At 32.1% G+C, this 27,338-nt stretch overlaps 13 protein-coding genes across 13 annotated transcripts; 8 read left to right on the top strand and 5 right to left on the bottom strand.

The window, feature by feature from the left end:
* Positions 1–34: 34 nt before the first annotated feature.
* On the top strand, positions 35–955 carry TBLA0A07990 (acetate uptake transporter family protein; the record flags this gene model as incomplete). The annotated part of the gene is made up of 1 exon (XM_004178060.1): positions 35–955. The coding sequence occupies one exon, from the start codon at positions 35–37 to the stop codon at positions 953–955; it is 921 nt and encodes a 306-aa protein (XP_004178108.1).
* A 550-nt stretch (positions 956–1,505) lies between these two features.
* NKP1 (Nkp1p) lies at positions 1,506–2,225 on the top strand (the record flags this gene model as incomplete). Its single annotated transcript, XM_004178061.1, has 1 exon — positions 1,506–2,225. The coding sequence occupies one exon, from the start codon at positions 1,506–1,508 to the stop codon at positions 2,223–2,225; it is 720 nt and encodes a 239-aa protein (XP_004178109.1).
* Positions 2,226–2,820: 595 nt separating this feature from the next.
* Positions 2,821–4,107, top strand: IDP1 (isocitrate dehydrogenase (NADP(+)) IDP1; the record flags this gene model as incomplete). Its single annotated transcript, XM_004178062.1, has 1 exon — positions 2,821–4,107. The coding sequence occupies one exon, from the start codon at positions 2,821–2,823 to the stop codon at positions 4,105–4,107; it is 1,287 nt and encodes a 428-aa protein (XP_004178110.1).
* Positions 4,108–4,258: 151 nt separating this feature from the next.
* ATP10 (Atp10p) lies at positions 4,259–5,176 on the bottom strand (the record flags this gene model as incomplete). The annotated part of the gene is made up of 1 exon (XM_004178063.1): positions 4,259–5,176. The coding sequence occupies one exon, from the start codon at positions 5,174–5,176 to the stop codon at positions 4,259–4,261; it is 918 nt and encodes a 305-aa protein (XP_004178111.1).
* Positions 5,177–5,857: 681 nt separating this feature from the next.
* On the top strand, positions 5,858–7,534 carry ART10 (Art10p; the record flags this gene model as incomplete). The annotated part of the gene is made up of 1 exon (XM_004178064.1): positions 5,858–7,534. One exon carries the CDS (start codon positions 5,858–5,860, stop codon positions 7,532–7,534), a length of 1,677 nt encoding a protein of 558 aa, XP_004178112.1.
* Positions 7,535–7,821: 287 nt separating this feature from the next.
* ECM19 (Ecm19p) lies at positions 7,822–8,064 on the bottom strand (the record flags this gene model as incomplete). The annotated part of the gene is made up of 1 exon (XM_004178065.1): positions 7,822–8,064. One exon carries the CDS (start codon positions 8,062–8,064, stop codon positions 7,822–7,824), a length of 243 nt encoding a protein of 80 aa, XP_004178113.1.
* A 1,568-nt stretch (positions 8,065–9,632) lies between these two features.
* Positions 9,633–12,620, top strand: TBLA0A08050 (uncharacterized protein; the record flags this gene model as incomplete). Its single annotated transcript, XM_004178066.1, has 1 exon — positions 9,633–12,620. The coding sequence occupies one exon, from the start codon at positions 9,633–9,635 to the stop codon at positions 12,618–12,620; it is 2,988 nt and encodes a 995-aa protein (XP_004178114.1).
* A 366-nt stretch (positions 12,621–12,986) lies between these two features.
* On the top strand, positions 12,987–15,371 carry TSR1 (small subunit rRNA maturation protein TSR1; the record flags this gene model as incomplete). Its single annotated transcript, XM_004178067.1, has 1 exon — positions 12,987–15,371. The coding sequence occupies one exon, from the start codon at positions 12,987–12,989 to the stop codon at positions 15,369–15,371; it is 2,385 nt and encodes a 794-aa protein (XP_004178115.1).
* A 426-nt stretch (positions 15,372–15,797) lies between these two features.
* Positions 15,798–16,943, top strand: REH1 (Reh1p; the record flags this gene model as incomplete). The annotated part of the gene is made up of 1 exon (XM_004178068.1): positions 15,798–16,943. The coding sequence occupies one exon, from the start codon at positions 15,798–15,800 to the stop codon at positions 16,941–16,943; it is 1,146 nt and encodes a 381-aa protein (XP_004178116.1).
* A 147-nt stretch (positions 16,944–17,090) lies between these two features.
* VAC14 (Vac14p) lies at positions 17,091–19,893 on the bottom strand (the record flags this gene model as incomplete). The annotated part of the gene is made up of 2 exons (XM_004178069.1): positions 17,091–19,793; positions 19,885–19,893. The coding sequence occupies 2 exons, from the start codon at positions 19,891–19,893 to the stop codon at positions 17,091–17,093; spliced, it is 2,712 nt and encodes a 903-aa protein (XP_004178117.1).
* Positions 19,894–20,402: 509 nt separating this feature from the next.
* On the top strand, positions 20,403–20,846 carry SWC7 (Swc7p; the record flags this gene model as incomplete). Its single annotated transcript, XM_004178070.1, has 1 exon — positions 20,403–20,846. One exon carries the CDS (start codon positions 20,403–20,405, stop codon positions 20,844–20,846), a length of 444 nt encoding a protein of 147 aa, XP_004178118.1.
* Positions 20,847–21,115: 269 nt separating this feature from the next.
* TBLA0A08100 (uncharacterized protein) lies at positions 21,116–21,658 on the bottom strand (the record flags this gene model as incomplete). The annotated part of the gene is made up of 1 exon (XM_004178071.1): positions 21,116–21,658. The coding sequence occupies one exon, from the start codon at positions 21,656–21,658 to the stop codon at positions 21,116–21,118; it is 543 nt and encodes a 180-aa protein (XP_004178119.1).
* Positions 21,659–22,343: 685 nt separating this feature from the next.
* TBLA0A08110 (uncharacterized protein) lies at positions 22,344–26,237 on the bottom strand (the record flags this gene model as incomplete). The annotated part of the gene is made up of 1 exon (XM_004178072.1): positions 22,344–26,237. The coding sequence occupies one exon, from the start codon at positions 26,235–26,237 to the stop codon at positions 22,344–22,346; it is 3,894 nt and encodes a 1,297-aa protein (XP_004178120.1).
* Positions 26,238–27,338: the final 1,101 nt, after the last annotated feature.

Below are 27,338 nucleotides of genomic sequence, written 5' to 3' on the forward strand. Positions count from 1 at the left end.
CACTAAAACAAAACAAAACAATCAAAAATTCCTAATGCCAAAATCTGTTCATTCAACAGATATTGAAGGTGATGATGTCTCAACAACAACTGCTAACACAAGAGATGAAGTAGAAGATAATCAAGATGACACTTATGATACTTACGATGAAAAGCAAGGAGGTGGTAATGTCGTTGTTGATGGTGAATATGTTTCCATCGGCCCTCGTATCTATAAACAAGATGACGTTGTGAATCTATTCAATGCTCTTCAAAAGAAGGAAGACTTTAATGAATACAAACCAGAAGTCCCTGCTAGTAGTGGTGCTGATATTATTAACAATTTTGTTAATCCAATTCCTTTAGGTCTTTCTTCGTATTCATTGAGTTTCTTTGTTTTAGCTTTAGTCAGTGCTAATGTTAGAGGTGTTACTAATGCTAAGTTATTTGTTCCTCTTTACATCTTCTTAGGGGGTGTTGTTGAAATGCTTGTCGGTATTCTATGTTTTATCAAGGGTGATACCTATGGTAGTGTCGTGTTCTTTACTTATGGTGGTTTCTGGTTAAGTTGGGGTTGTATTAATGTAGATCAATTCCATTCGATATCTGGGTATGGAGAGAAGACGGAAATGTTAGATAATGCGATAGGGTTTTTCATGATTGCCTGGTGTGTCTTTACGTTCTTTGTTACTTTGTGGAGTCTGAAAAGTGCATGGGCTGTATTTTTCCTTTTCTTTTTCCTATTCTTAACTTTCTTAATGTTAGGTATCGGTGCATTTACTGCAGATAATAAAGTTAGCATGGCTGGTGGTTATTTTGGTATTTTATCATCTTGTTGTGGATGGTATAGTTTATACTGTATTGTATCCAATGATTCTAACACCTATATCCCATTAAGATTGATCATGATGCCTGCTAATGATACCACTATCTATGAAAAGACTGGTATCCCAAGAGACAAGTATTATATCGTATAATAAGCTTTTTCCAAGAAAAAACAACCACATTCGTTAAAAAGATTATAAATTTATCCCAAACTTTCAAAATTTTCAAAATTTATATTGTAAACTAAAAAAAAAGACAATTCTTCAGCAGAACTATTTTTCTAAAAGAAAAATATAACCTTAAATATGCTTTATTATACCAACCTAATATATTAATAAAATCCTAATTCTTTATAATACATAATAATTTTTGTACACTTATTTAATATATTTATCTAATAACATCCTGTCTATACCTAATAATTTAGAAATAAATTAATGGGTAAAGAAAGGTGACTTCTAATTTGAACAATATTCTATATTCTAAATAATATTAAGATAATATTTATTTTTTCTGGCGCATCAAATAAGACATCAAAAAACGCGTTTTTTTTTCTCTTGAAGAAAAGTCTCAGTTGAAGATGAAAAGCCAAAAAAAAAAGTGTAAACAAAAATAAACATGACATAATCAATAGCTTACGACTTATTACATTTTGATTCACAGTTCATATTTTAAACAAGTAAATCCTTATTGTCAATAATAATGTCTGATTTGTACAGTATAATTAACAACTATATTGATGAAGCGATCGTCACAAAAGATCCATTAGAAATATATAGATCAAAACTAAACGAAATTGGTGTTCCACCAGATATCCAAGAAAATCTACTTAGAGAGTACCAGCAAAAGAGAGAGGATGCGATAAAACCAACAGAAAAGGATAAAATTGTTCAAACAATATACGATAATGAAATGGCTTTTAGAAAAGAACAACTAGAAAATATTAATACTTTAATGGGAGATCTTCCAAAATACTTGATCGGCAAAGAAATCAATCAATTGAGTGAAGATAGTTCATTAAGCGTTTCATTAAGAAATCTAATGTATGATATTCAGAAATTGCCAAAGATGGATATCGATATGACTGATAATGAATCCGATACTGACGAGGAAGATGATATCACACTAGATGAATATAATAACTTCCGGTCTATTCTAATACAAAAATGCCAAGCGATTCTATATGGTGAGAATCATCTACATGAGATCCTTGAGCAAATAAAGACTTTTGAACAATTATCTCAAGATATTAAGGATAATGGCGGAACAGATATAAATACTTATTTAAAAGAATATAATGAACAATTGAAAATTGCTCTCAAAGAATTACAAGATCTATTGGAAGAATCACTTAAAAAGGCAGATGGTAATCCCGTGAAACAACAGGCGTTAAAAGATATCATATGCCATTCTATGATGTGAGACGATATACTTTGATAAGCCAACTACGGGACATACTTAGTTTGCAACTGCCACTCGAAATTTGTTTCATCAGAAAATACTATTTGATTAGTATTCAGAAACTGACTCATCTCATCTAATTTGAAGCATATATCCAGTTAACACATGATATGATGCGCGGACCGAAATTTACCAGATTGAAATATCGATAGTCCTAGTTGAGAAACGACTCCGTTGCCGTTGTAGGCGAAAATAATTCTAACCGTACAATATAATGCATAAGCGGATATTCGAAAACAAACGAGGAATTGGAAATAGGGATTTGACGTAAAATCCCACTTAATCGAATAAAAACAACATGATAAAAAATAAAAAAAAAAATTAAGTCACTTAGTATACGCTAAAAGATACGTTACAAATTTCCTATTTTTTTATTTATTTATTTAATTTTCGTTTATGTTTCACAATAAAAGGGTTGAGCATCGACGTAATTACAAGAATAATAAAAAGCTCATAGGTTATCGTCATTCCTGGTACTTCTCTTCGCAGATTGGTTGAGTTCAAACTGAAGACTAAATATAATATCCTTAAAGATACTTACAAACACTAATTAATCATGCTTATCCGCAGACTTTTTTCTAGTTCTGCTTGTAGAGCTGGGATCTCGAAGATTAATGTCAAATCGCCAGTAGTTGAAATAGATGGTGATGAAATGACTAGAGTTATTTGGTCTGAAATTAAAGATCGTTTAATCTTACCATATATGAATGTGGGTTTGAAATATTATGATCTTTCCATTACCAATCGTGATAAGACCAATGATCAAGTTACAATTGATGCTGCAGAAGCTATTAAGAAGTATGGTGTAGGTATTAAATGTGCCACCATTACACCAGATGAAAAAAGAGTAGAGGAGTTTGGATTGAAGAAAATGTGGAAATCTCCAAATGGTACTATCCGTAATATTGTTGGCGGTACAGTCTTTAGGGAACCAATTATTATTCCAAGAATTCCAAGATTAGTATCCACTTGGGAAAAGCCAATTATTATCGGTAGACATGCGCATGCCGATCAATATAAATGTAGTGACTTTATTGTTCCTGGCGAGGGAAAATTGGAAATGATTTTTACACCAAAGGACCCATCAAAGGCTAAAGATGTTTACAAGGTTTATGATTTCAAAGGCCCAGGTGTTGGTATGGGTATGTACAACACTGACGATTCTATTAGAGGGTTTGCTTATTCTTCTTTCAATCTTGCTGTCAATAAAAATATGAATTTATTCTTGGCTACTAAGAATACTATTTTGAAGAAATATGATGGTAGATTTAAAGATATTTTCCAAGAAATTTATGAAAATGAATATAAGAAGGAATTTGAAAGATTAAACATTACATACGAACACCGTTTGATTGATGATATGGTTGCTCAAATGATTAAATCCAAAGGTGGTTATATAATGGCTCTAAAGAATTATGACGGTGATGTTCAAAGTGATATCGTGGCTCAAGGTTTTGGCTCATTAGGTTTAATGACATCTATCTTGGCTTCCCCAGATGGTAAAACTTTTGAAAGTGAAGCCGCTCATGGTACCGTTACTAGACATTTTAGAAGATATCAAAAGGGCGAAGAAACAAGTACCAATTCCATTGCATCAATCTTCGCCTGGAGTAGAGGCTTAATTAAAAGAGGTGAATTAGATGAAACTTTGGACGTCGTCAATTTCGGTAAATTATTAGAAGATGCTACCTTAAAGACTGTTCAAGTTGATGGCATCATGACCAAAGATTTAGCTTTAGCCACTGGTAAGACTTCAAGAGACTCTTACGTTGATACTTTCAAGTTTTTAGAAGCTGTTCAATTCCGTCTGGCCAATGGGTTCAACGATTTAGTTCGTTTTTAAAAAACGTACAATTTTTACGAAAAAAGAAAATAATAATTAGAACCTTTTTTTATTTACAAGATATGTATTACTGCTTGTGTTTATTTCACCCTACTAGTAAATAAATACATATATATATATATAGATATATATGTCAATGCCTTATTTTTCTTTATTTAGTAGGTTGATTGTTGAATATAAAGTATTTTAGTTCACTATTGTCACCATCTGATGTCTTGGTAAGTGGATGATCAATCGGGCCTGATGCTAACCAACGTACTTTTTGATTTTTATCAAGAATGAAAATATAACCTGTATGGTTATTATTTATACGAAGTTGTTCTTGTATTGTAAATGATAATTGTCTTTTATTGCCGATCAAAAAATAATCAATATTAATATTATCTGTTGTATTATTACACATGTCTGTAATATGTTTTTTCCCAAAAGCTTGTAAAAGCAAAGATGGTAAGGCTCCATCAATCATATTTAGATATATTACCGGTAACTTTAAATTTTCGGAGTTTTCTACACTAGCATTATCACGGTTCATATAATTTTGAATTTCTTTAATCCATGAACTTACAATTGAAGCCCCATTTTGGGATGAGAATAAGGCCACAACTGCTCCATTGGGTTGCAACATATTCTGCAACGTAGGCGCGTTTTTTTCAGTAGTGTTCTTAGAGAACATTACTTTGGCTTTAACAGGTGGGAAGTATTGTGCAGTGGGAGCAGCCCAAGGACCTTTAGGAGCAAGAAATACCTTACCTTTAGTTTGCTCGAACACGTGTAACCCGTAAAAACCAGAGTGTGTATATTCTTTCTCAAGCTCAGCAGTACGCTTAGTCACTTTGCTTTTATTAAACATATCTAAGAATCCATTACCGCCACGAGTCACTCCATTTTTCAAAACACCTTGTGAAACACCAACAGGTTTCAGAAGCTGCTTGATCTCGTAGTCTTTTGGAGGGGCATTAGCTAGGACGTTCTTATATATACGGCCCTGGAGTGCACATCTTGACACAGTATGAAAGCCTGCTACCGTCGTGACCGCAGTAGATAATGGATATGCTGGTTTAATGATCATTAGATATTTATATATGTATATTTAGCCTTATAGTAAGACTTGAAAGATATCGCGATGAACTTATGTCACGTTTCTTAAAGGGTGTCTTCCTCTTAATTAGTGTTATTATTTACTTTTTTTTTTTTTCAATGAGCCTTGGCTTTTTCCCGGCCAATATACTTTGCAAATGCTCACGTGACGGATACATAAAGTTCCGCGGGAAGTTCCATTTTTGTTCAGGAATGTATGGTGGGGCCGTAAATCACAGACAAGGAATTTTTCATTTTAAAAAAAGGGTCGGGAATCGCTGAGTATTTCTGGGGAGCAGAATTACGCATTTTACTTAGCGGTTCTGCATTAAATAACCATGTGCTTGAAAAATCCATTATGAAATATTCCATTTTCGTATTAAGATTAACAAAAGAAAAAGGCTTAATATTTTGACTAATCTTAGACTTCTAAATGGTTTTAGTGATACAAAATATTGTTGAATTATTTTTTTTTAATGTCTTACTCTAAGGTTTTAAGTGTAATAAAGTTTGAATATTCAAGTATAAAAGAAACACGAAAATTTTAGAAATATTAGTAATTACAATTCCCACTTTAAGTCCTATTGTTGTTACTGTTACATCAAAAATTACAAGAATAGGAAAATAAATATAAGCGGGTCATAAACTATTATTATTTGTTCTAGTATTTAAAATGGCCCCAAAGATAAAATTAACTTTAAATCCGCCTACTAATAATGAATACTACACGAGTGATGATGTTATCGCAGGAATGGTTAGCCTGTCATTGAACAAATCTTCCTCTATTAAATGTATTAAGGTTCAACTGAAAGCCTTTATGGAGACGACGACGAAGATGGACGCAGGCTCAGCTGCGGTGGTCCAGAACGGAGTTCTTATACCTTTGCCAGATAGCAATGAGTATCACATGACAGTAGATTCCCAGTCAAGAGTATTTCCACCAGATAATGTCTGGAATGCACTAGAGGGAAATCCTAAACCTTTCAAGTTAAAGCCAGGTCAATATGAATATAATTTCAATTTAAACAAATGGCCTTCCACACCGAAATGTTTCCCTAACCATTCAAGTGATTCATTAACTTTTTTCGGTTCGAAACGTGGCATCAAGATCACAAGCAATGAAAATCTCAATCTCAACCGCTTAAAGAGAAATGTACATTTACCTCCAAGCTTCAATTTAAATTATAAAGATTTATTAAAAATAGATAACTTGGATCTGTATTATTATTCTATGGGTAAAATTCTCTATTTGATTGAAGTTAAAGTAGAACTAGGTAAACCGTCAAATTGGTTTAAGCCATTTGATAGATTTGTGACACACATCGAAAAAATTGAATTTATACCAACTTACAAGAATTTGATAATGGATTACGATTATCAAGATTTAGAAAATGAAAAAAGTTTTTTGAATTCTAATTTATCTAGTATTAAAATTGTGGATCTTCCAGGTTTATTGAATGAGCAAATGTTATCAAATGAAGAATTATCTAATAAAAAAATTGTCAAACAAGACCTTTATTACCCTTATAATTCATTGAATTTACCAATTGTATTCCCTTCCGTGACACATCTTACAATATCTAAGTTTAACGTTCATTTACAAGCCATTGGGAAGAATTTAAGAAAAAATTTTAGAAACGATTATTTTTTCCGTAAAGGTTCAAATAAATTCGATAACGTCTCTCTACTTCTAGAACCAATGGATAATGGTATAACGAACTTACCAACAAATATAAGAGATTTTATAAAATTAACAAAATTACAAATCAATTTACTAGAAAATGCAAGTTACTTATCAAAAAATATTTCAAATGAAAACCATTCTTCGTTAAGATTAATTGAAATTGACCCTAAAACTTTCCCTGATTTTAATTTAAATGGGTTAGTAGATTGGAATTCTGTTGAGATTATCGATACTTTTTCAAAGATTAATAATAAACCAATTAAAATATTTAAAATTGATATTAAATTTTGGGATCATCCAATATTAAAAAAAATCAGATTCAATGAAGAAAATTATAAACATAGAGGCAATAGACTGTATAGTTTTAGAACATGTACCATAAAGAGAAGCTATCAATTACAAATGCTGACAGATTGGAAATGCGCTACGGAATCACATTCTTCCCTAATAAAAAACCTGGAAATTAGAATACCAAATGCTCAAGTTTTTGTCCAATCAAAATCAAATATTAGAAAAAATTCAACAAATAATGAAGTTTCTGGTAAAATCAATAAAGAACCATTACCTCCATACGTTAATCCTCCAGAATATGCACAATTCTCATCAATTGCATCAATATCTTCAAACAATGATGTTCAAGAATTTAGTAATGGCATCAGGAAATAAAATATATATATATATATATAAAACATCAATATATTCATTGTAGTATTATTTACAGATTTGGTATTATATATTTTCAAACATATTTACTTTTTGACTATTTAATCATTAATAATATATTTTCTTCATTTTCATATTCAAAAGTAACGTATATTTTAATTACCAACAAACAGTATTACAGTTTTTAGTTGTATCAGTTTCAACGTATATAAACCGTCCATCATGAGCTTAAATATCTTTCTATTAGATTCTAACCGGTTGATTCATTAGAATTTCTTACACTTTTGGCCTCATTCTTTCTTATCAGATTCAATTGGCTCATTATTCATTAACGGCTGTAAAGATTTTGGAATTTCACGTATTGGATTACCATCTGAATCATATTTGGGAATTTGCATGCCCTTTTTTAGGTTATTATCTTTTTCTAACTGTTGGAGGATAATTGGTTCAAAAAATAGGGTACCGGTGTATATGCCAAGAACTGTAATCACACCAAGCGTTAGTAAATTAAATCCATTTAGTTTGCCAGCCATAATAGAGAAAAATATTGTAATGTTTTTTATTGTCTCTTCTTTTATTGCATTTCTTTTTTAGTCAAGCTAATATTGAGAAAATGAATGTGTTTCCTTTTGTATTAACAACTGGATGGAGCTGTAATCTATAACTTCGGGTATAAAATGACCAACAATTAATTTTACAAATTAATCAAACTAAAATCTTTAGTATTAAAAGAAAGCGTAATGTAACGAGCTTAAAAAGGGATCTGAAATTTAGGAAAGGCTATATTTCTACTATTTAGGATATAACTTTCAGATTGAATAAATATTATTTATTAGCTTGAAATAAAATATGCATAAAAATCCTATTTTTTAATATTAGTTTATTGTTTGGAATATGGCTGGGAAAAACATTGAAACTATCCATAAAATTCTTTTTGACCATGTATATGATTAAACTAATAGAAAATATATTTAGAATATAAAACATTTAATGTTATTTATTCCTTTATTGTTGAATGAAGTTCAGTATTAAATTTTTAATAGACAATATAATATCGATTATTTTCCATACCGACTGAATTTTGAGCCCTTTATATTAGGTAGTATTTAAGTAGTGCGCACCTACACCTGCTTATATGCTTTTTGAAGTGTCTCTTTTGATTAGCCTAGTAATATCAGTATTATTTACAATCAAGAAATGTTTTCGATATAGCTTCCTAATACAAATTCATAAACTTATTAAATACTTGAAAATCAAGGTTAATGACATCTAGTCCATGAATTTAAAACTGTCACTTTAGCATTTAGTAGCTTATACGATGAATAATTTCAGTAATAGTATATAAATATACTATAACTGTAGCCATAAACATTTCATGATCTCAGCTAAATCCTCACTATTAGATATATTTCCAAGATTACAAGCATTGGGAGCTACACAACTTTCTATAGCTTTATTTACCAATATTTTACAGTTTCAAGTTGATAAGCATCATTTTATATAAAGCTTATCATATTTTTTTACTACCTGCATAATGAAGGTAAAAATTATTCACATTTTTGTGGAAAAGTTTTTCTTGGGATGTAGAATATAATAGATTTTAAATAAATGCACTATTCTAGTCTATGCTTACATAATTGATTATAACTCTATCCCTAAGATTTTCTTTTCTTTTTATTTCTGACTTTTTATTGCATATCTTACTGAATATCTTTGTTGGAACTCCAAGTATCAATCAGTCCAGCTTTTTTAGGTAATTTACGAATCTATCATTTGAGACGAGAGCTTTAGATTTAGATGCCTCTTAGAAAATATCAAACTAAAAATCTTCAAATAATCATATAAAACCAAACACAGTTTTATAACTAAAACGTATTTATACTAAATCAATATAAAAATTAAATAAGATGATACTTCATAGCACTTGTTTTTTTACAGACTTCTCTCTGTTACATTGATTTTTACAATCAATTTTGTTTATTACCTTAGAGTATCAAATACAAAGTACAATCACACTTAACATATAATGTACAATAAAAGTATATAACAATGAAAATTTTTACTTGTTGTAAATCAACACAAATAATTCCTTCGTTGATTAATGTCATTAGACCTTCATCCATATATGCATTCCAATATCATTTTATCAATAATAATTCAAAAAGATTTTAATCAGACAATTAGTTCCAATATATTAAAACCCATTACAGATGAGAGAAACTATCAATTTATTAAATTAAATAAAAATAATTTACATGCTTTAATTATTCAAGATAAGACAACTGACAAGGCAGCAGCAGCTTTAGACGTCAATGCTGGGGCATTTATGGACCCTTCTAACTTACCAGGCTTGGCACATTTTTGCGAGCATCTGCTATTCATGGGATCTAAAAATTTTCCTAATGAGAATGATTATTCTAGTTATTTAAACCAGAATGGTGGTTTTTCAAATGCATACACAGGTTCGATGAATACAAATTACCATTTTGAAATCAATCATGCTAATCTATTTGAAGCGTTAAGACGATTTTCTTGCTTCTTCAAAACTCCATTATTTAACAATGACTCAACTATAAAAGAAATTCATGCCATTGATAGTGAAAATAAAAAAAACTTACAAAATGATTACTGGAGGTTATACCAACTAGGTAAAAGTTTATCAAATCATGAACATCCATATCATAAATTTTCAACTGGATCAAAATTGACACTACTAGAAAATACGGAGACTCTCAATTTAAATATTAGAGAGGAATTAATCAAATTCTATAACAAATGGTACTCTTCAAATATAATGAATTTGTGTATTATCGGAAGAGAAGATCTAGGTACTCTATCTAGGTGGGCTAAAATATTATTTGAAAATGTACCGAATAAAAATGTTATACTTCCTACATTTAGTCAACCGGTTTGGACAATTGCCGATAAGAAGAAGGTTATAAGTGTGAAGCCTGTGAAAGATTTGAAGCAACTAGAACTTACTTTCCACATTAAAGAGGATGAATTGACAACATGGAAATCAAAACCTTCATATATTTTAAGCCATCTATTCGGACACAAAGGTAATGGCTCAATTTCATCACTCCTAAAGAACCAACAATTAATTACTGGTATATCTTCAGGTTCTGAGAATATATCAAAAGAAAATTCATTGTTTTCTTTAAATTTTGACTTGACTGAAGATGGTATTAACCAATATGAAAAAATCATTAAAATTGTTTTTCAATATATTAAAATGCTGAACTCGAATTTACCTCAAGAATGGATTTATAATGAGTTGAAAGGTATATCAGATAATAGTTTCAAATATAAACAAAAAATTAATCCAGCTTCAACCGTGTCACAATTATCTAAAAGAATGGAAAAAACTTTCATTCCAATAAACAATATACTATCTCATGAACTCTTTTATGAATATGATCCCCAACAATTGAACAAATATCTAAAGTTTTTAACCCCTGATAATAGTAGAATTATGCTTGTCTCAAAAAATTTAAATGGGCTTCATAAATCAGAGAAATGGTATGGTACAAAGTATGGGGTAAAGGATTATCCAGATGGTTTGTTAAAAGATTTAAGTAATATTAAGGAAAATTCAGAATTATATCTTCCACATAAGAATGAATTCATATCTACCACGTGCTCTGTAAAGAAAGTCGAGAATCACGTTGCCCAGATTGAACCTTACCTTTTAAAAGATGATAATATAAGTAAATTATGGTATAAAAAAGATGATACATTTTGGCTACCCCGGGCTACAATATTTGTTTCAATAAAATTACCACATACCCATTCAAGCTTAGTAGCAAATGTTTTAACTTCATTCTACATCAATTTAGTAAATGATGCTTTGCAGGATTTACGATGTTACGCGGCTTGTGCTGACCTATATGTATCATTAAACAAAACTAACCAAGGTCTAGATCTAACTCTTACAGGTCTTAATGATAAATTACTAATTTTACTTAAAAGATACTTGGAAGGTATTAAATCCTTTGTACCAAATGAAGAAAGATTTGAAGTAATAAAAAAACAGACTATCCAATCATTAACCAATAGGCTATATGATGTACCATATATACAAATGGGAGATATTTATTCATCTTTAATAAATGAAAGATCTTGGTCAGTCGAAGAAAACTTAAAAGTGGTGCAAGATATTGATTTCCCTCAATTACAAGATTTTATCCCCACTATTTATCAGGAATTATTCTTTGAAACATTAGCTTTTGGAAATATTCAATATGAACAGGCTCAAGAAGTCGATTCTTTAGTTAGAACTTTAATTCCAAATACAATAAAAAATTCTCAGGTTAAAAATGATCGTTTAAGGTCTTATATTATTCCTAGTGGGAAAACGTTTAAATACGAAGTATTCCAGAAAGATAAAAATAATCTTAATACATGTATCCAATATATATGCCAATTTGGAATATATTCTGAATACTTAGCAGCAGTAGTTTCTCTTCTAGCTCAAATCATGCATGAACCATGCTTCAACACACTAAGAACAAAAGAGCAATTGGGCTACATTGTTTTTAGTTCGAGCTTAAGCAATCATGGTACATGTAACTTAAGTATTATGGTACAATCAGAATATAGTACTGATTATTTGCAATTTAGGATCGAGAATTTTTTGAAAGATTTCTTGTCTTATTTAAAAGAAATGCCTCGAGAGGAATTTAAAAGACATAGACAATCATTACATGACTCACTTCTACAAAAATATCATAATATGAACGAAGAGAGTTCAAGATTAATCGCTGCAATTTATTTAGGAGACTATAACTTTACACATAGGGAAAAGAAAGCTATTCATGTTTCAAAACTATCAAAGTTTGATGTAATCTATTTTTTTGAACAACATGTACTTGGTCAAGATGCCTGTCGCTTAATTACAAGTTTAAAGAGTCATCACCCCCCAATAGAAGGAAAATATCCATTATCAGAAAAATACAAAGGAATTCTTGAGAAGAGAAATGAAACAAACATTGTTGATATCGATCAATTTAAATCTCATTTATGTATCGCTCCTGCTCGCCAACCTTATAAGGAATGGAAGGTTTATTCTAAGGCTGCAGATATATAAGTAATATCATTTGTAGAATATACTGTACCATATATTAAAACTATACCTAGTCCATAATGAAAGCAAACGCTTATAATAGAAGATAAAGTAATATAGACTTTAGGTCTAAATATTTTTCTAATTAGGGTTAAAATCTGTAACTCTAATTCAGATTTGAAAAATTTTCGGAAACGCATCTCATCGAAAAATTCGCGATGTGTGTGAGCTCTAAGGTACCTACGATGAATCACTCAACGAACAGAATCCTTATAAACAACTATTTAATTATAAAAATACTAGAAAAAGCATAATGTTATTGTTCATTGGCTTGCTTGATAACATAAAAAAAGGAACCACTATTATTTAGAGAAAACCTATAATAGAATTATGGCTGGTCATTCGCATAGATCATCCATTAAAAATGGCCATAAAGGCTTCAAATCAAAGCACTCTAGTAAAGGTGCTTTGAAAAGACTCCACAAAGGTAAAGTTGAAAAAGATATTAAAACTGGTAAATCTAATAAGATATCTTCCAAGTTACAACGTAAAAATAAATCGAAACAATTAAGATTAAAAAAAATAATGGATACCTTAGAAGTAAGAAAATTGTTTGAAGGTAGCTCCGGTGCTGAAAAAATTATTACTATCATTCCATTGACTCCAGATATCGATGCAGGTGATATTGTTTCGAAATTATTAGCTCAATCCAGTGAATTATCTGAAAATGACTTAGATTCTTTAATAAAGATGGGTAATTCTGCATTTATTAAGGATTTTCACATTAAGAAATTCAAAAGCACTTTAAAAATTATTGTTCCTGACATGTCTAACTTTTTGAATGTTTTAGATTGTGCCAAAGTTGCAGATATCGTAGTATTTGGTTTAAGTGGTACATCTGAAGTTGATCAAGAATTTGGTGAACAAGTTATCAGAGCATTAGAATTACAAGGTATCGCATCATACATTGGTGTTGTTCCTAACTTATCAAAGGTTCATCCAAAGGAGAAGTTTCAATTAGACGTTAAACAATCTTTGGAAAGTTATTTCAAGCATTTCTTCCCAAACGAGGACCGAATTTACAATTTAGAGAAGCCTGCTGAATCTTTGAATGCTCTCAGGATTCTATCACAAAGATTCCCTCGTGGTGTCACTTGGAGAGATCAAAGAGGCTACTTGCTTGCAGATCAGATTGATTTTGTTGAAATATCAGAAGATGCTGGCCAGTTGGTAGTCCAAGGTACTGTTCGTGGGATTGGTTTTAATGCCAACCGCTTAGTTCATATTCCTGGTCTAGGTGACTTTCAAGTTGAAGCCATCGAAAGAATTAGTGCTTCTGGAAGATCTAAGAAAAATAATACCAAAGAACTTGATTTGGATCTCCAAAACGTTTTTCAATCAAATGATAACAGAGAAACGTTAGATGAATATATTCCATACGATGCTGAAATGGAAGATTGGTCTGACTATGGCGAAGACTTTCAATATGATAATTTAACTGCAGCGAGATATGATGAACATGGTTATCTACCTCGTAGCCAGCAGGAGGATAAAATAAAAAGAGTTCCAAAAGGTACCTCAAAATACCAGGCTATGTGGTATCTAAATGATGTTATTGAGGTAAGTGACGATGAAGAAATTGAAGAAGAAGAAGATATAATGGTGGCAAATAATAATAATGAAGATGAACAAATGTATGATGATATGGCAGAGTTATCAAATGTTACCAGCAAACTTGGAACTCAAAGTGACGCTCAAACAGATGGACCAGAAGAAATATTTGAAGATTTAAGTCCAGAAGAAGAGGAACGCCAGTGGATGCAGTATAAATCGTTAGAGAAAGACGACCTAGACTTCCCAGATGAAATAGAATTAAATCCAAACGAATCTGCTATTGAACGTCTAATGAGATATAGAGGTTTAAAAAATTTACACAACTGTGTTTGGGATTATGATGAAAAGGATCCAGAAAAGCCAGCTGAATGGAATCGTCTATTGAGAATAGGCAACTACAAAAATACAAAGGCTAAACTAAATAAAGAAGCTATTAATGATGCTCAAGTAGTCGCTGGGGATCGTGCTAAAATTTCAATTAATTTCCCAAAAGTCTTACTTGAAAAAATTGGAGATCCCAGCCAATTAGCATTCGTTATCTATGGGTTATTATCACACGAACATAAAAATGCAATGGTTAACTTCAGTATTCAAAGATGGGAAGAATATGAAAATCCAGTTCCATCTGAGGAGCAATTGATAGTTCAATATGGTGCAAGAAGATATATCATTAGACCACAGTTCTCATCTGCATCTAACACATCCAACAATGTTCATAAATACGAAAGATTCTTACATCCGGATACTATATCAATTGCAACATGTATGGCCCCTGTTGATTTTACACAATCTCCTGCTATATTTTTCAAGCCTAAAGTTTCTGATGTAAAAGGTTTAGAACTAGTAGGGTTTGGTTCCTTCTTGAATACAGACCATACAAGAATTCTTGCAAAGAGAGCAGTTCTTACAGGTCATCCATTTAGATTCCATAAATCTGTCCTTACAGTTCGTTATATGTTCTTTAGACCAGAAGATGTGGAATGGTTCAAATCGATTCCACTATTCACCAAGACAGGGAGATCTGGTTTTATCAAAGAAAGTTTGGGTACTCATGGTTATTTCAAAGCTACATTTGATGCTAAGTTATCTGCTCAAGATGTGGTAGCAATGTCCTTATTCAAACGTATGTGGCCTTTACCATCTTTACCATGGTCTACTTAAGAGGATTACATGAATGCCTACTCGAAGTATTTTGTCTAGAACAGAGGCACTTATATAAAAATTATTTTAGAGAATACTTAACATTGCGCATATTTATATTTAGCCTTATGTAGAAGCATTTTGTATATTACTGAATTACTATATCCATTTCGACTTTTATTAAAGTTACTATAGTTCTTAGACGAAAGAGAACTTTACTTGAGATTATTAAATCTTGATTATTAATTGATTTCTTTAATGCCGCTGAGCACGAGGGAAAGAATTTAGGCCCGTAAAATTTAGCATCGAAAAGAGGCAAAGCTTAAAACATTCTATTAAAAATTTTAATACATATAAATAATGATATACAAAGGAAAATGAAATAGTGATTTTTTTCCTGGAATAAAAAAGACACCTATCATTATCCAACCACATTAGTAATATAAAATGAATAACCAAATATTTACATGCAATTCATGTGGTACTCAATTTAAGTCAAGCGATTCACAGAGATACCATATGAAAACTGAATGGCATCGGTACAATTTAAAGAGAAGGGTAGCACATTTAAGCCCAATTTCAGCAGATGATTTTGCAGAGAAGGCGCAACTTTCAGAACTAGAGCAAGCCAAGCATCAGGTTGATGAATTTGGCTTTCCAGTTTTAAAGCCCCTGAATTCAGTAGATGATGTAAATCACTCTCATAAACATCATCGCAAGAGCTCTAAGTATAGAGGTAGAAAAATTATTGATGAGTTAGATTCTGAAGATAGCGCAGATGATGAAACTGAGCAACAAAGATCATCTTCTCCAACCCTCTCTATTTCCTCTAAAATGTCAGAGCTGTCTGTAGGAAGCCAAGATACTAATACTGATTATGGAGAAGATACACAATCTGAATACGGCTTTACCACTGATTCAAATTATGAAACTAGTGAATTTGATGAAGATGAAAGCTCTGATGAAGATAACAAAGAGCATTCTTTAAACTATTCAAGAATAAATGAGTGCATATTCTGTGGTGTTGATAATAAAGAAATAGAAAAAAATGTGAAACATATGTTCAATAAACATGGACTTTATATTCCTGAAAGATCATACTTAGTAAATTTACCAGGATTATTAGAATTCCTAATAGAGGTTATTATAGTTGAATTTTTATGTCCCTGCTGTAATTTCCAAGGCTCTAGCGTTGAAAGTATTAGAAGTCACTTAGATTCAAAACGCCATTGTAGTATGCCATACGAAACAGCTCGTCAACGTGCTGTATTTTCTGAGTTTTACGATTATAGCTCTCTAGAAGAACAACCAATAAAGCCTAAAATTTCTACACAACAAAAAAAATCAATTCGTTTTGCAGAAAACTCTTCAACTTCTAGTACTAGTAGGCCGCAAACACCTAATAGAAATACTCAGAGACCTGTTACTGCCACCAGTGATAGAAGACTAGCCGGTGGTATTACTGAAAAACAATTTACAAAGACTTTAAAGAAAATGCAACAATTAGAAAAGAGAGCTATTGATGAGCAGCTCCGTCGTAATGTCAAAAGAATGAATTTCCAACTTCATTACAGGGATGAGTTGCTTCAGTAAAAGTATCATTGTATCCTCTATTTTATAAGGCGTATATATATCATATATAGCTCTAATCCTATATAATCTACTTAATTAAGCATTGACGTAATAATCTAATTTTGCATCAACGATATACAATAAAAACTTTTAGAATTTGATAATAGATTAAAAATTACCGCCACCAGACCGAGACATATTACTTGTTGTGCTGCTTCGAAAGATTACTGAATTATTCTCTTCATTGTCATTAGTGTCAATTTTGACAATTGGGTGGGTTCCATTTCCAATACTGTTATTGTTCTCATTCGCTGGCAGTTTACGTGTCAGTGAATGCTGATAAGTAGATTCTATATCAAATGAAGGCACTTTTGTTTCAAAAACAACATCTTTGCCGTTTGATGCTTCCTCTGATAAACGTACCTTATTAAAATGATCCAACAATTCATTATAATGATGTTTACTGTTACTGACTGAGCGTGTTGTGGATTCAGAATTAATACTAGTATGAGAGGAATTTCTATATGAGGTAGAATATGTAGGAGAAGATTGGGAAAAGACACCGTTCATGCAACTTAACCTTTTATTTAAAATATCAAATGCTTTAGACTGAGGCAGTACCATCAAAATACCATATAAACATTTGCAAAGATATGGATATTTTTGATTCTCTAATAATTGTAATCTCATTCTAGTAAATACAGGAGATTCCAACAATTGAACCAAAACATCTAACTGAACAATATCTGTAACAGTTAAATCATAGTTAACAAAGGATTGTAAAACTGAATAGGCTAATTCATAGTTTTCTGAAACTAGACAAAGAGAAAGGACCGAAATGGGATTATGGCACCACCATTTAAATAGCATATTGAAAAATAATGATTCTTCACCCGTTCTTAATTTATTCCTTAATGGTTTTACTTCATTTGCAGTTATTAAGTTAGTGCTTAAAATTTGAATTACCATTTTCACAAATGTTATGTCACTTTCAGTGTCTAAAACCGAAGACACAACCTTGTAAATTCTTTCAGGGGACAGACTAGCACATACTTGTTTCATGATATAATTACCTCTTTTTTTGAATAATTTTAAATCTCTTTTGAATAAATTTAGAAGATCTTGAATAAACTTCTTCAAATATGATTCATTGGAGTCGGAACATAATTCATGTAACAAAGTCAGAGCTCGATCAATTAGCCTAGCATCATTATCAGATAGAGCAGTTAAGAGTGTGAGAAACATGCTCTCATTATGTTCAATCAATTGACTAGGTGATTGGCGATATATTAAAAGTAACCAATCCAAACATGCTATCTTTGCATCGACTTTGCCGTCAAAAAACTGTAAAGTCAAACTGTTAACAATAGAGCCGTAAGATATTTTGGTTTCTTTTAAATTATCGTAATCACTGCATAACAATCTAAATTTTTTATTAATTGTGTAAGCACTGCCGCTTATTTGTTCATCAGAGTCGCCAATTAGTTTTAATAATAAAGATAAAATATTGGCCAAAAATGGAATAAAATCTTGATATGATAAGGATAGTATGGCATCTATCCAGCATAGTGCAACTAGTTGAATCTCAGATTCAGACGAGGCTAAATTATTTATTAGAATTTCAATAATATCAGGGAAATTCAAATGAATATCTTGTCCCAAAATGTATTCTTCACCATCGCGTATAGGTGTTTCAGTGACAATGTTTGGTTCGCCTTGATAGCTATCTGATTTTTCACTCATGTCCAAAGGCTCCTCACTCACCTGATTATTGTTTGACATAGTTGGAGTTGATGGATGGGTATGATTACTACCAGTCTCACTATTTGAGCTAATAATATTATCATTCGATAATTTCGTAAATGCAAGCATTAAGGACTTTTTTCTTTCAGCAATTAGTGCACCATCTAACTTTCTAGACTGCGAATCTTGGTGGCTGGTATTATCGTCTGCTTCTTTAGAATTCAAAATGTTCTCCTGAATTAATTGATCTTTTCTAATAGACCTTTTTAATTTATAAATTCTATTAACCTCTGTTAATAATAAATTTAAAAGTGAATGTGTTACTGTTCTAACATCTTTGTGAGTATCACTTAAAAATGTGAAAAGCCCTCCTAGAAATGATGGTAAAAATGATATAAGTTCTAAGCCAGGGGTGTTTAATAACACTCGAAGCCAATCCACTAAAAATACTCTAGTATCAGGATTTATTGCATATATTCTTTCTGTCAATAATGGAATAAATTTTGGTAAAGAAAATGCCAATTTATCACCTTGCTCATACTGTTCTTGATAAACATTCCCTGTTTGTAAATCAGTCTTTGTTGACGGTGGAAGAAGTTGTGGGTTATTATTAACGATGCTGATGTAATTTGAAGCCTTTTCTGCTACTATATCTTTTATTAACCTATCCAATAACTCTGCAGCACCTTTGACAGAACTTTCAGAATCAGCACTTATTCTACAAAGGACATCAAATACCTCATTGAAATATAATAAAATTTCTCCTTTTGCTACTTTTGCAATATTATAAAGACTTTCACAGGCATAAAACCTTACTTGATCATTTTGATCACCAAAGCATGCCAGTACAGGTGGTAATATGTGGTTGAGGTATCTGCCTATATTATTCATTCCCAATGCAATAGAGGTAGCAGCCAAACCAATCAAGCCTGCGTTTCTTGCCATCGGCTGATGTAAAGCATATGCATAATCTCTGCAAAGTTCATCTATAATCTTATCGACTGGTTCCCAATTATTAGCATTTACATACTGTTTAACCAATTTTTCTAATTCTAGAGCCGTAGCCTTACGTTTTTCATATATTTTATCGCCCAAGCCCTTTGTAATTGATTTATCTTTATTTAATTTCTTCCATTTCACGATTCATGCGGAATTATGAACAGAGTTTACTGTTAGTAATAAATTAATCAATTATTTTATAAAACTCATTCTTCAGCACAAGTAACATACCCATTATTTTAGTTTATTATACCAAAACCTGTAATTCTTAATCTGAAAATATATTATCTTTCTATATCTAATTGTATTAATCTTGTTGTTGTTTTTGTTTATTTTTTGATTTGTATGCAGATTACTTAATGCTTATTTTTCTATAAACAAATATGAATTATAATTTATGTTATTATCCAAAATAGTCCAGGAGGCGCTACAGATCTTTTACGAAAATAAGCTAAATGAAACAGAAATTAGAAGAATCCCCAAATAAAGAAAAACACAGAGAAACAACATAGATAAGTAAAATATTGTAACATAATAAATTTCCAGAAGATAAAAAATATCAAGGATAAACAATATCAAGAGGCATCTTTTCTTTTGGAGGGAGAATACTAAAAAGGCAATAAAAGAGTTACGGTTTTTCAATCTATTTTTTCGTTATTTGCTTTTTTTTTTTAATCTTTTAAAAAAATTAAATAAAAAATCATTCAAACTATTAAATAAGTCACAATTCACATTGTCATGGTCCTTCAGTATTCATCAAATGTCATATTATTATTATTGCAGTTAATATTATATCATCAAGAGAGTCTATCACACCGTAATAAAAAACTGAGGTTACCTAACTTATTAGTTGATCCAATAATTGATGAAGCAATTTTAAATGAATTTAAAAATCATACTTTAGTAAAAGTATATGCCCCAGAACTGTGTAAAATCCAATTACGAAGCTTAAGAATGCTAGTCAAAGAAATCTTTTCTGTTGGTTTTAATATTGAAGAAAATGAAGATAATATCAATGGTAATGTTAAACAAGAAAATGTTTCTTATTCTGATTCTAATCAAAAACAAGACACGATTATTAATGTTATCACACTTGCTAATTTCTATTATGATAAAAGAATAACGGAAATTGAAAAACGACTACCAGAAATTCGTGATGAAATGCAAGAGACTCTAAGTTAAAATTTAAATAACTTCGAAAGTTTTTCATTTGAAAAGTGAAGAAAAAAAAATAAAAATAAAAAGAACAAAAAAGCAGTAGTCTACTAATGAAATGCTTAACACTTCTCTATATAAATATGAAAGATCAAAAAAATACATACAGATTATGAACTGTAGCCTATTAAAAAATCCTGTAGGAGAAAGAATGATACCCAAAATGAAATGAAAAAAAATATCCCCTGATGCCAATAAAAAAATAAAATGTAGTGATTAAACTGTGTCACATTGAGCTATGATTCTATCAAACTCAATAAAATTTCTTTTATTGCATTATCTACCGCTCTCTGTTTTGCAATTGCCGAATTTTCATTCTGATCTTTACTTTCGAGATTGCCATATCCAATCCCACACGATTCGATCTTCCATTCTTTATTCAGTTGTACTTGTACTCTTGCTTCAGCCAAAACTTGAGTTACAGAAGATGTATTCATTGAAGTGCAACCAAATGAATTGGAATCTGTTATATGTAATTCTAATATTTTTATAGACCATTTGTCTTTACCAAAAGATTGATTAGCAAATTCAAATAAACATTTAATGGGTACCAGTTTAGCAAGATTATGCTTCCCGTAGCTACCACTGGGAAATATTTTATTTACGTAATCGTGTACCTTCCCCTTTAATATTCCTATTCTGACTTCAACATCTGTTACAGGTTCAGTAGCATCATTATAATTAATATTGGAATTGTTAATGTGAAAATGTATGTCATTGGTCGTATTTGTAACACTACTATTGTTAGTGTCTCCATTTGCAGTGGAGGTTATTGGCATATAATGTTCATGAGACACAACTTTTTCTAAACCAGTAAAACTAGATATCATGATTGGTTATTATTTTTGTAATTTTAATTTAATTATGGTATGAATTAATTAACTGAAGAGTCAATATATGTAATTTTAACATTCTTCTATAAAGAAAAGAAGTGAGTAATGATTAATAAAAAACCAAGTGTAGCTATATAGTAAGGTTACCTCGAGAAACTGAAAGGGATCATTCCTAAACCGAATAAGCATCTAGATGATGTCTTAAATAATTAATTGGTTCTAAGCTACGTCAAGAATTGACTTTAATCTGGGGAACTAAATAGACGCTCAAATGGGTTAAAAAAAAACCACATGCAATTCTTTCCACATCTCAACTGTGGCTTTCGGAAACCCGTGATTTTTTCCAATTGTAAAAATTCCTGAAGATTGTTTTGTTAGTTCCAGCCGAGTCTTTTAATATGTTTGAGCCGAGATTTTTCTAAAGGTATAGAGAGACATTTAATTAAAATTAGCGTCAGTAAAGAATGGGAATATTAGTAGGAGTCAATAATTTTTTTATCTTTTTTATATATAAATGTAGCTGTGTCTGGGCCTGCTAGTTTGGCACATCGGTATATATAATATGTGTTATAAATCTATTTTCATATGTATTAATGTCCTTATGCAAATGCTGTGATAGTGTATATGAATCTTAATCAAATTTCAAACTACCATCCATATCATACATGGTACGAGATCTAATGTATGGATCTAATTCTCCGAATACTTTACACAATTTATTGGCGACTTCTTTCTTCTCCATCGCATATCTTTGAGAAGTTTCATGATCTGGGGATTCGATCCAATTCTTAGTTGCCTCTATGAATTCATTAATGATATCTTTCCTCTTTTGCTGTAATTCAGCTTTCTTTTTGGTATCTTTCAATTTGATATCTGCACTTGCAGGAACTTGTTTATAATGATCTAGATCAAATTTATTTTTACCACCCAAGTACGTAGGTATTACTGAAGGGTCAATATATTGAGAAAGATCTTTGAAATCCTTGGTAAATGAAATCTTTGCTGCTACGTTTGGATCTAGCCATTTTTTAATAACGTTCCAAACAGGAGTGAAGATCCATGGGGCCTTGTGAATGAATAAATGACCCAAACATTCGGGATAATGAGCTTCAAAACAAGTGGTAATAAATTTAACAGCAAAATAATCCATATTTGATGTTGAAAAGCCTGTCAAATCGAATATAACTGTCGCTGTGTCAACTGGGTCTTTCAAAAATAATCTTGCCAGTTCAATAGTCAGTAAACAATATTGTTTAACTTCCAGTTCATTTTGATCACTAGCTTTATGCAATTTTGCTCTTACTAATACAATTGGTCTTCCCTCTTTATCACCACCAGCTAAAACTGTAGTTTTCATCAATTCAATATTTTTAATTAAACCCTTTTGGCCCGTAATATATGCATGTCTTTCACCATTTAAAATAACTTTATCTGGAGTAACTTCATCAGTTGTTCTCCATTTAATTGTCTTTGCTAACATATACATTGATTTATCTAAATCGAATTTTCTTGCTCTAACAAATCTTAAGATTAAATTATCAGGATTATCTGTTCTAATCATATGCCAGAAATCAATCTTGGAATCCTTTGGATCCAATTCTTTGAATGCAGGATGGATCAATTCATCCACAATAGCTGGACCAGTAGGGATTTTAATACCTTTGTACATATTGAGTTTATTGGTGTCCTCTTTATTCTTCTCGGCGCTTAAGTTTTGAGTAGATTTAGATTTGGATTTAAAAAACGAAGAATGAGATGCGCTATCATTTTTACCAACGCTACCATTGGATTTTATTGTTGCAGTTTGATTTTCTCTTTGCTTCTTTTGGATTAAAAGATTGACATTATTAATATTTTTCTTTGCTGCAGCAAAATCTTGTTCATTAAGTGAGATAACGCTTGAGACGTTTGATTGAGTTTTATCTAATTTTGCCACTGGATCATCTGACTTAATGAAAACGTGTTGACTATTAACAGGAATACCCCAAAAATTGAATAAATAACACCAAATTTGTTTCAAGATCATTTCATGATGTTTAGTTAATGAATCTACATGTTCTGGTACTTTTTGCACTTTAACTTTAGGTGTTGATATTTTTGCAACCATATTATTATTGGTTGGTCTTTGTTTTATTGTGCTTGTATTTGTAAGAGTTTTATTTACTTGTAAGTTATCTGGGGAAGGTTCGTCTGAATCTAAGGAAGATTTGGATTGAGAAGAACTCATTGGGGATGCGAATGAATCTACTGATGATAACATCGAATTTTGACCAAAGGCTTCGGCCATGGAACTTTGTCTAGTTCTAATAGTACTTGGAGTGGAATCCTTTCTCTCTCTTGTAGCACTAGCATTTGAAGAAGTTCTTGGTCTTGTTTGAGTACCATTGGGAGCTGTCAAATAATTTTTGGATCTATTTGTAGTAGAAGTTGTAGTAGAACTTACTAAATCTCTTCCTCTAGCACCTACAGAGTTGGACATTGGTCTAGTCCTTACTGCAGGAGGATTAGCATATTCTTTTGATCTACTTATACTTGCATTAGACATATGTCTTGCTCTATTGCCAATTGGAGCAGGAGAATTACTATTTGAATTCTTTGTAGAGGTTATGGAATTTTGGCTTGAAGTTAATTGAAGATTATCTGAAGATTTTCTTGTTTCTTGGTTTGTTGTTACAATAGAACGATCATTAGTAGTGGCGGTGACAGTGGTGTTAGTACCTGGGAAAGGTGTCATAACTGCTAAGTTATCATTACTTAGTAAAGTAGTAGTAGGAATTTCTCCATTGGGTACAGTAATGGGTAATTGAGGAGTGGCTTGATTTGGTATTGATACAGGTACTTCAGTTTGTGAAGGAGATGGAGTCTGGAAAGGAGAAGGAGTTTGGAAAGGAGGTTGAGTAGGTAATTGAATGGGCATATTATCATAGCATTCATCCACGACAGCATTTGTTGTACTTGCAGTAGCTTTAATTGATGAAGTTTGATTTAATGGAGTTGGTGCCACTACATTTGGAGGTGGGATGTTGTGTTGAGTCATCATTGGTTGTGGAGGAGTAGTCGCAGGAGGGGTCATGTTTGGAGGAGTCAAATTTTGTTGAAGTAAACTTGGAGGAGGTAAAGTTGGTTGGGAGATATTTAGAGATGAAACACTTGACTGAGGAGGGGCAGGATGTGAGATAGTTGCTTGTTGAGGGGTAAGTGAAGGTTGTTGAGTGGTAAATGAAGGTTGTTGAGAGGCAATTGTAGTTGCAGACTGTTGAGGTGGGATTGGAGATTGTTGTGGTGGAGCCACAGTTATCACTGGAGCTGTAGGAGGATTATCCAATGGCAATTGAGAAATATGAGTAGCTTGGAAAGTTGGTACTTGATAAATGGCACCATTTATTATTTGATATATAGTCCCATCAGCTGCTTGATAAAGAGCCCCCATTGTAGCTTGGTTAAGGATCCCATTCGTTTGAAAAGCAGGTGGTCTTGCTACTGCATAATTTGGAGTGGAAGTAGGTGCTGTTTGATATGAATTGGTTGTGGGTACAGCGGGAGGAACAGTAGTGGCTGCGATGGGTGCTGTAGTGGGGGTTGCGATGGGAGTCACAGCGGAAGCCACTGCGGGAGCCATTGTTGTAGGAGCTACAACAGCAGGTGTAGCAACTACTGTAGAAGTTCCATTTGATAGAGTTGAAGGAACTGGTTCAGTAACTTCATGAAATACATCATCGTCATCTTCTTCTTCAGGTTCTTTTACTTCCAACACTGGAGGAGGAGGAGGAGGGGTTACTCCATTTACTTGTTGTTGCGTATTGGTGATTGGAGCAACCAGTTCAGTTTGAGTAGTAGAGTTATTTGTAATGTCAGGACTGTTTGGAATGATAAAATGGTTTTGGATCGATTGATCATTCAATTTGAATTTTGAAGGAGTAGAGACTGATTTTGAAGGAGGTCTATTTCTTAAAGTCTTTTTAATTGGACTATTCAATGGAGTAGAATCCATTGCCAAAGGAGATCTGATGGGCGGCGCATTGTATCTCTTTGGGTTTGGGGTCTTTGCAGGAGAGTTGTTTGTTGTTGTTGCTTGTTGTTGTTGTTTTGTTGGAGGAAGATCAGCTGCCAGATTCAACAAGTCTGATTCTGATTTTGTTCTTATAATTTGATCTTTTTTGAAAGAAGCAGCGGGAGCAGCGGGAGGAGCAGCTGGAGGAGGGCCGTGATGAGTAGGACGACGAGATCTTTGCGATGAAGAAAAATCCTTTTTAGGAGAACTCTTTGTTCTTACCTTATCTTTCATTTTGGTAAAAGAGCCCCGTCTTGATAGCGTGTAATCTGACCCGCAAGGTTTCACGGGTAATCTTGCGAATTGAGCCACTGCATTGTCTGGATCACTATTGCGAGAGGTGGTAGCGGTGATGTTGGCCGAAGTAGAGAATTCGATGGCGTTTGAATCGGAATCGTTGGAGTCCTGAGGGTAGAGTCTTGCACTGCTGTCTGCTCTATCCCTATGTTTTTTGTATTTCAGGATTGAAGGCATGGGTTGGGAGGGAGATGGTGTTGCGTTGGGGAGTTAAAAGATTGGGTGATTAATAATGTGTGAATAATAATAATAATATACATATAAGTTTATTCATAATAATCTTTTAACCAAGTTAAAAGATGAACAAACCAGTATGGAACCTTCCGTCAAAAAGATCTAGGAAAAGTTATAAATTAACAAAAATAAAAAAAATAAAGAGTGATTGAAAATAGAATAAAAATAGAATTGAAAAAAAGAAACCAAAAAAATGGAAAAAAAATAAATTTTAAAATTTAGAAATTCAATTTGATTGGAAGGGAGAAAAAAAAAGAACCTATTACAAATATAGGGGAACAGGTAGAATAAAGTATAGATATAGGTGTATGAGAGTATATATATATCTGTCAATCGATCAATCAATCAATGTATATATAGATAAATGGATTCAGGGTAAAAAAGAATACTCCGTAGAAAGTGTGAAAACCCGCAGGAGGAAAGAAAGTGAGATGGAAAGCAGTAAATGGAAAACAAACGAATTGAAATTGCAAAATGGAAATTGAAGTGGAAATTGGAGTTGAAATTGAAAATTCGATATTTTGATATTCAAAAGTTGATATGTGAAATGATATATTCAAAAAGTGATATTTGATATTCAATAATTAACCTTTGCCATTTGCCATTTGCCATTTGCTATTTGCTATTTGCTATTGAAAATTTCAACATTGGAAAATTATCGATTGATTGGGTTTTCAAGTAAAGATTGGACAATGATGATCCGGAGTTTTGCTTTTTAGGGATAAGGACGGAACCAACTTTAACAAGTGAAATTTGCCCTTGAAGGCTGATTAATTGACGGGCTGGCGTGGCAGAGTAATCTCGCAGCAGCAATGTTGCTGGAGTATCCGAATCGGGCAGGTTCCGACAGTGTGCACGGGCAGAGATCCTTCCGTATCGGGCCAAGCAGTGCCGCAAACAGCAAGGGGGTAAACACACCGACACGCGTGTTCTCTTGTGCACGCACGAATGCCGCACACACGCTAGTTTCCCTGAACGGGAGACTTAACGAGGCGCGCACCGCACGCGGGAACCGCCGTGCCGTTCAGGAAACTCGCCTACCCT

This window comes from Henningerozyma blattae, chromosome 1 (genome assembly GCF_000315915.1).
Source record: "Henningerozyma blattae CBS 6284 chromosome 1, complete genome".
NCBI lineage: Eukaryota > Fungi > Ascomycota > Saccharomycetes > Saccharomycetales > Saccharomycetaceae > Henningerozyma > Henningerozyma blattae.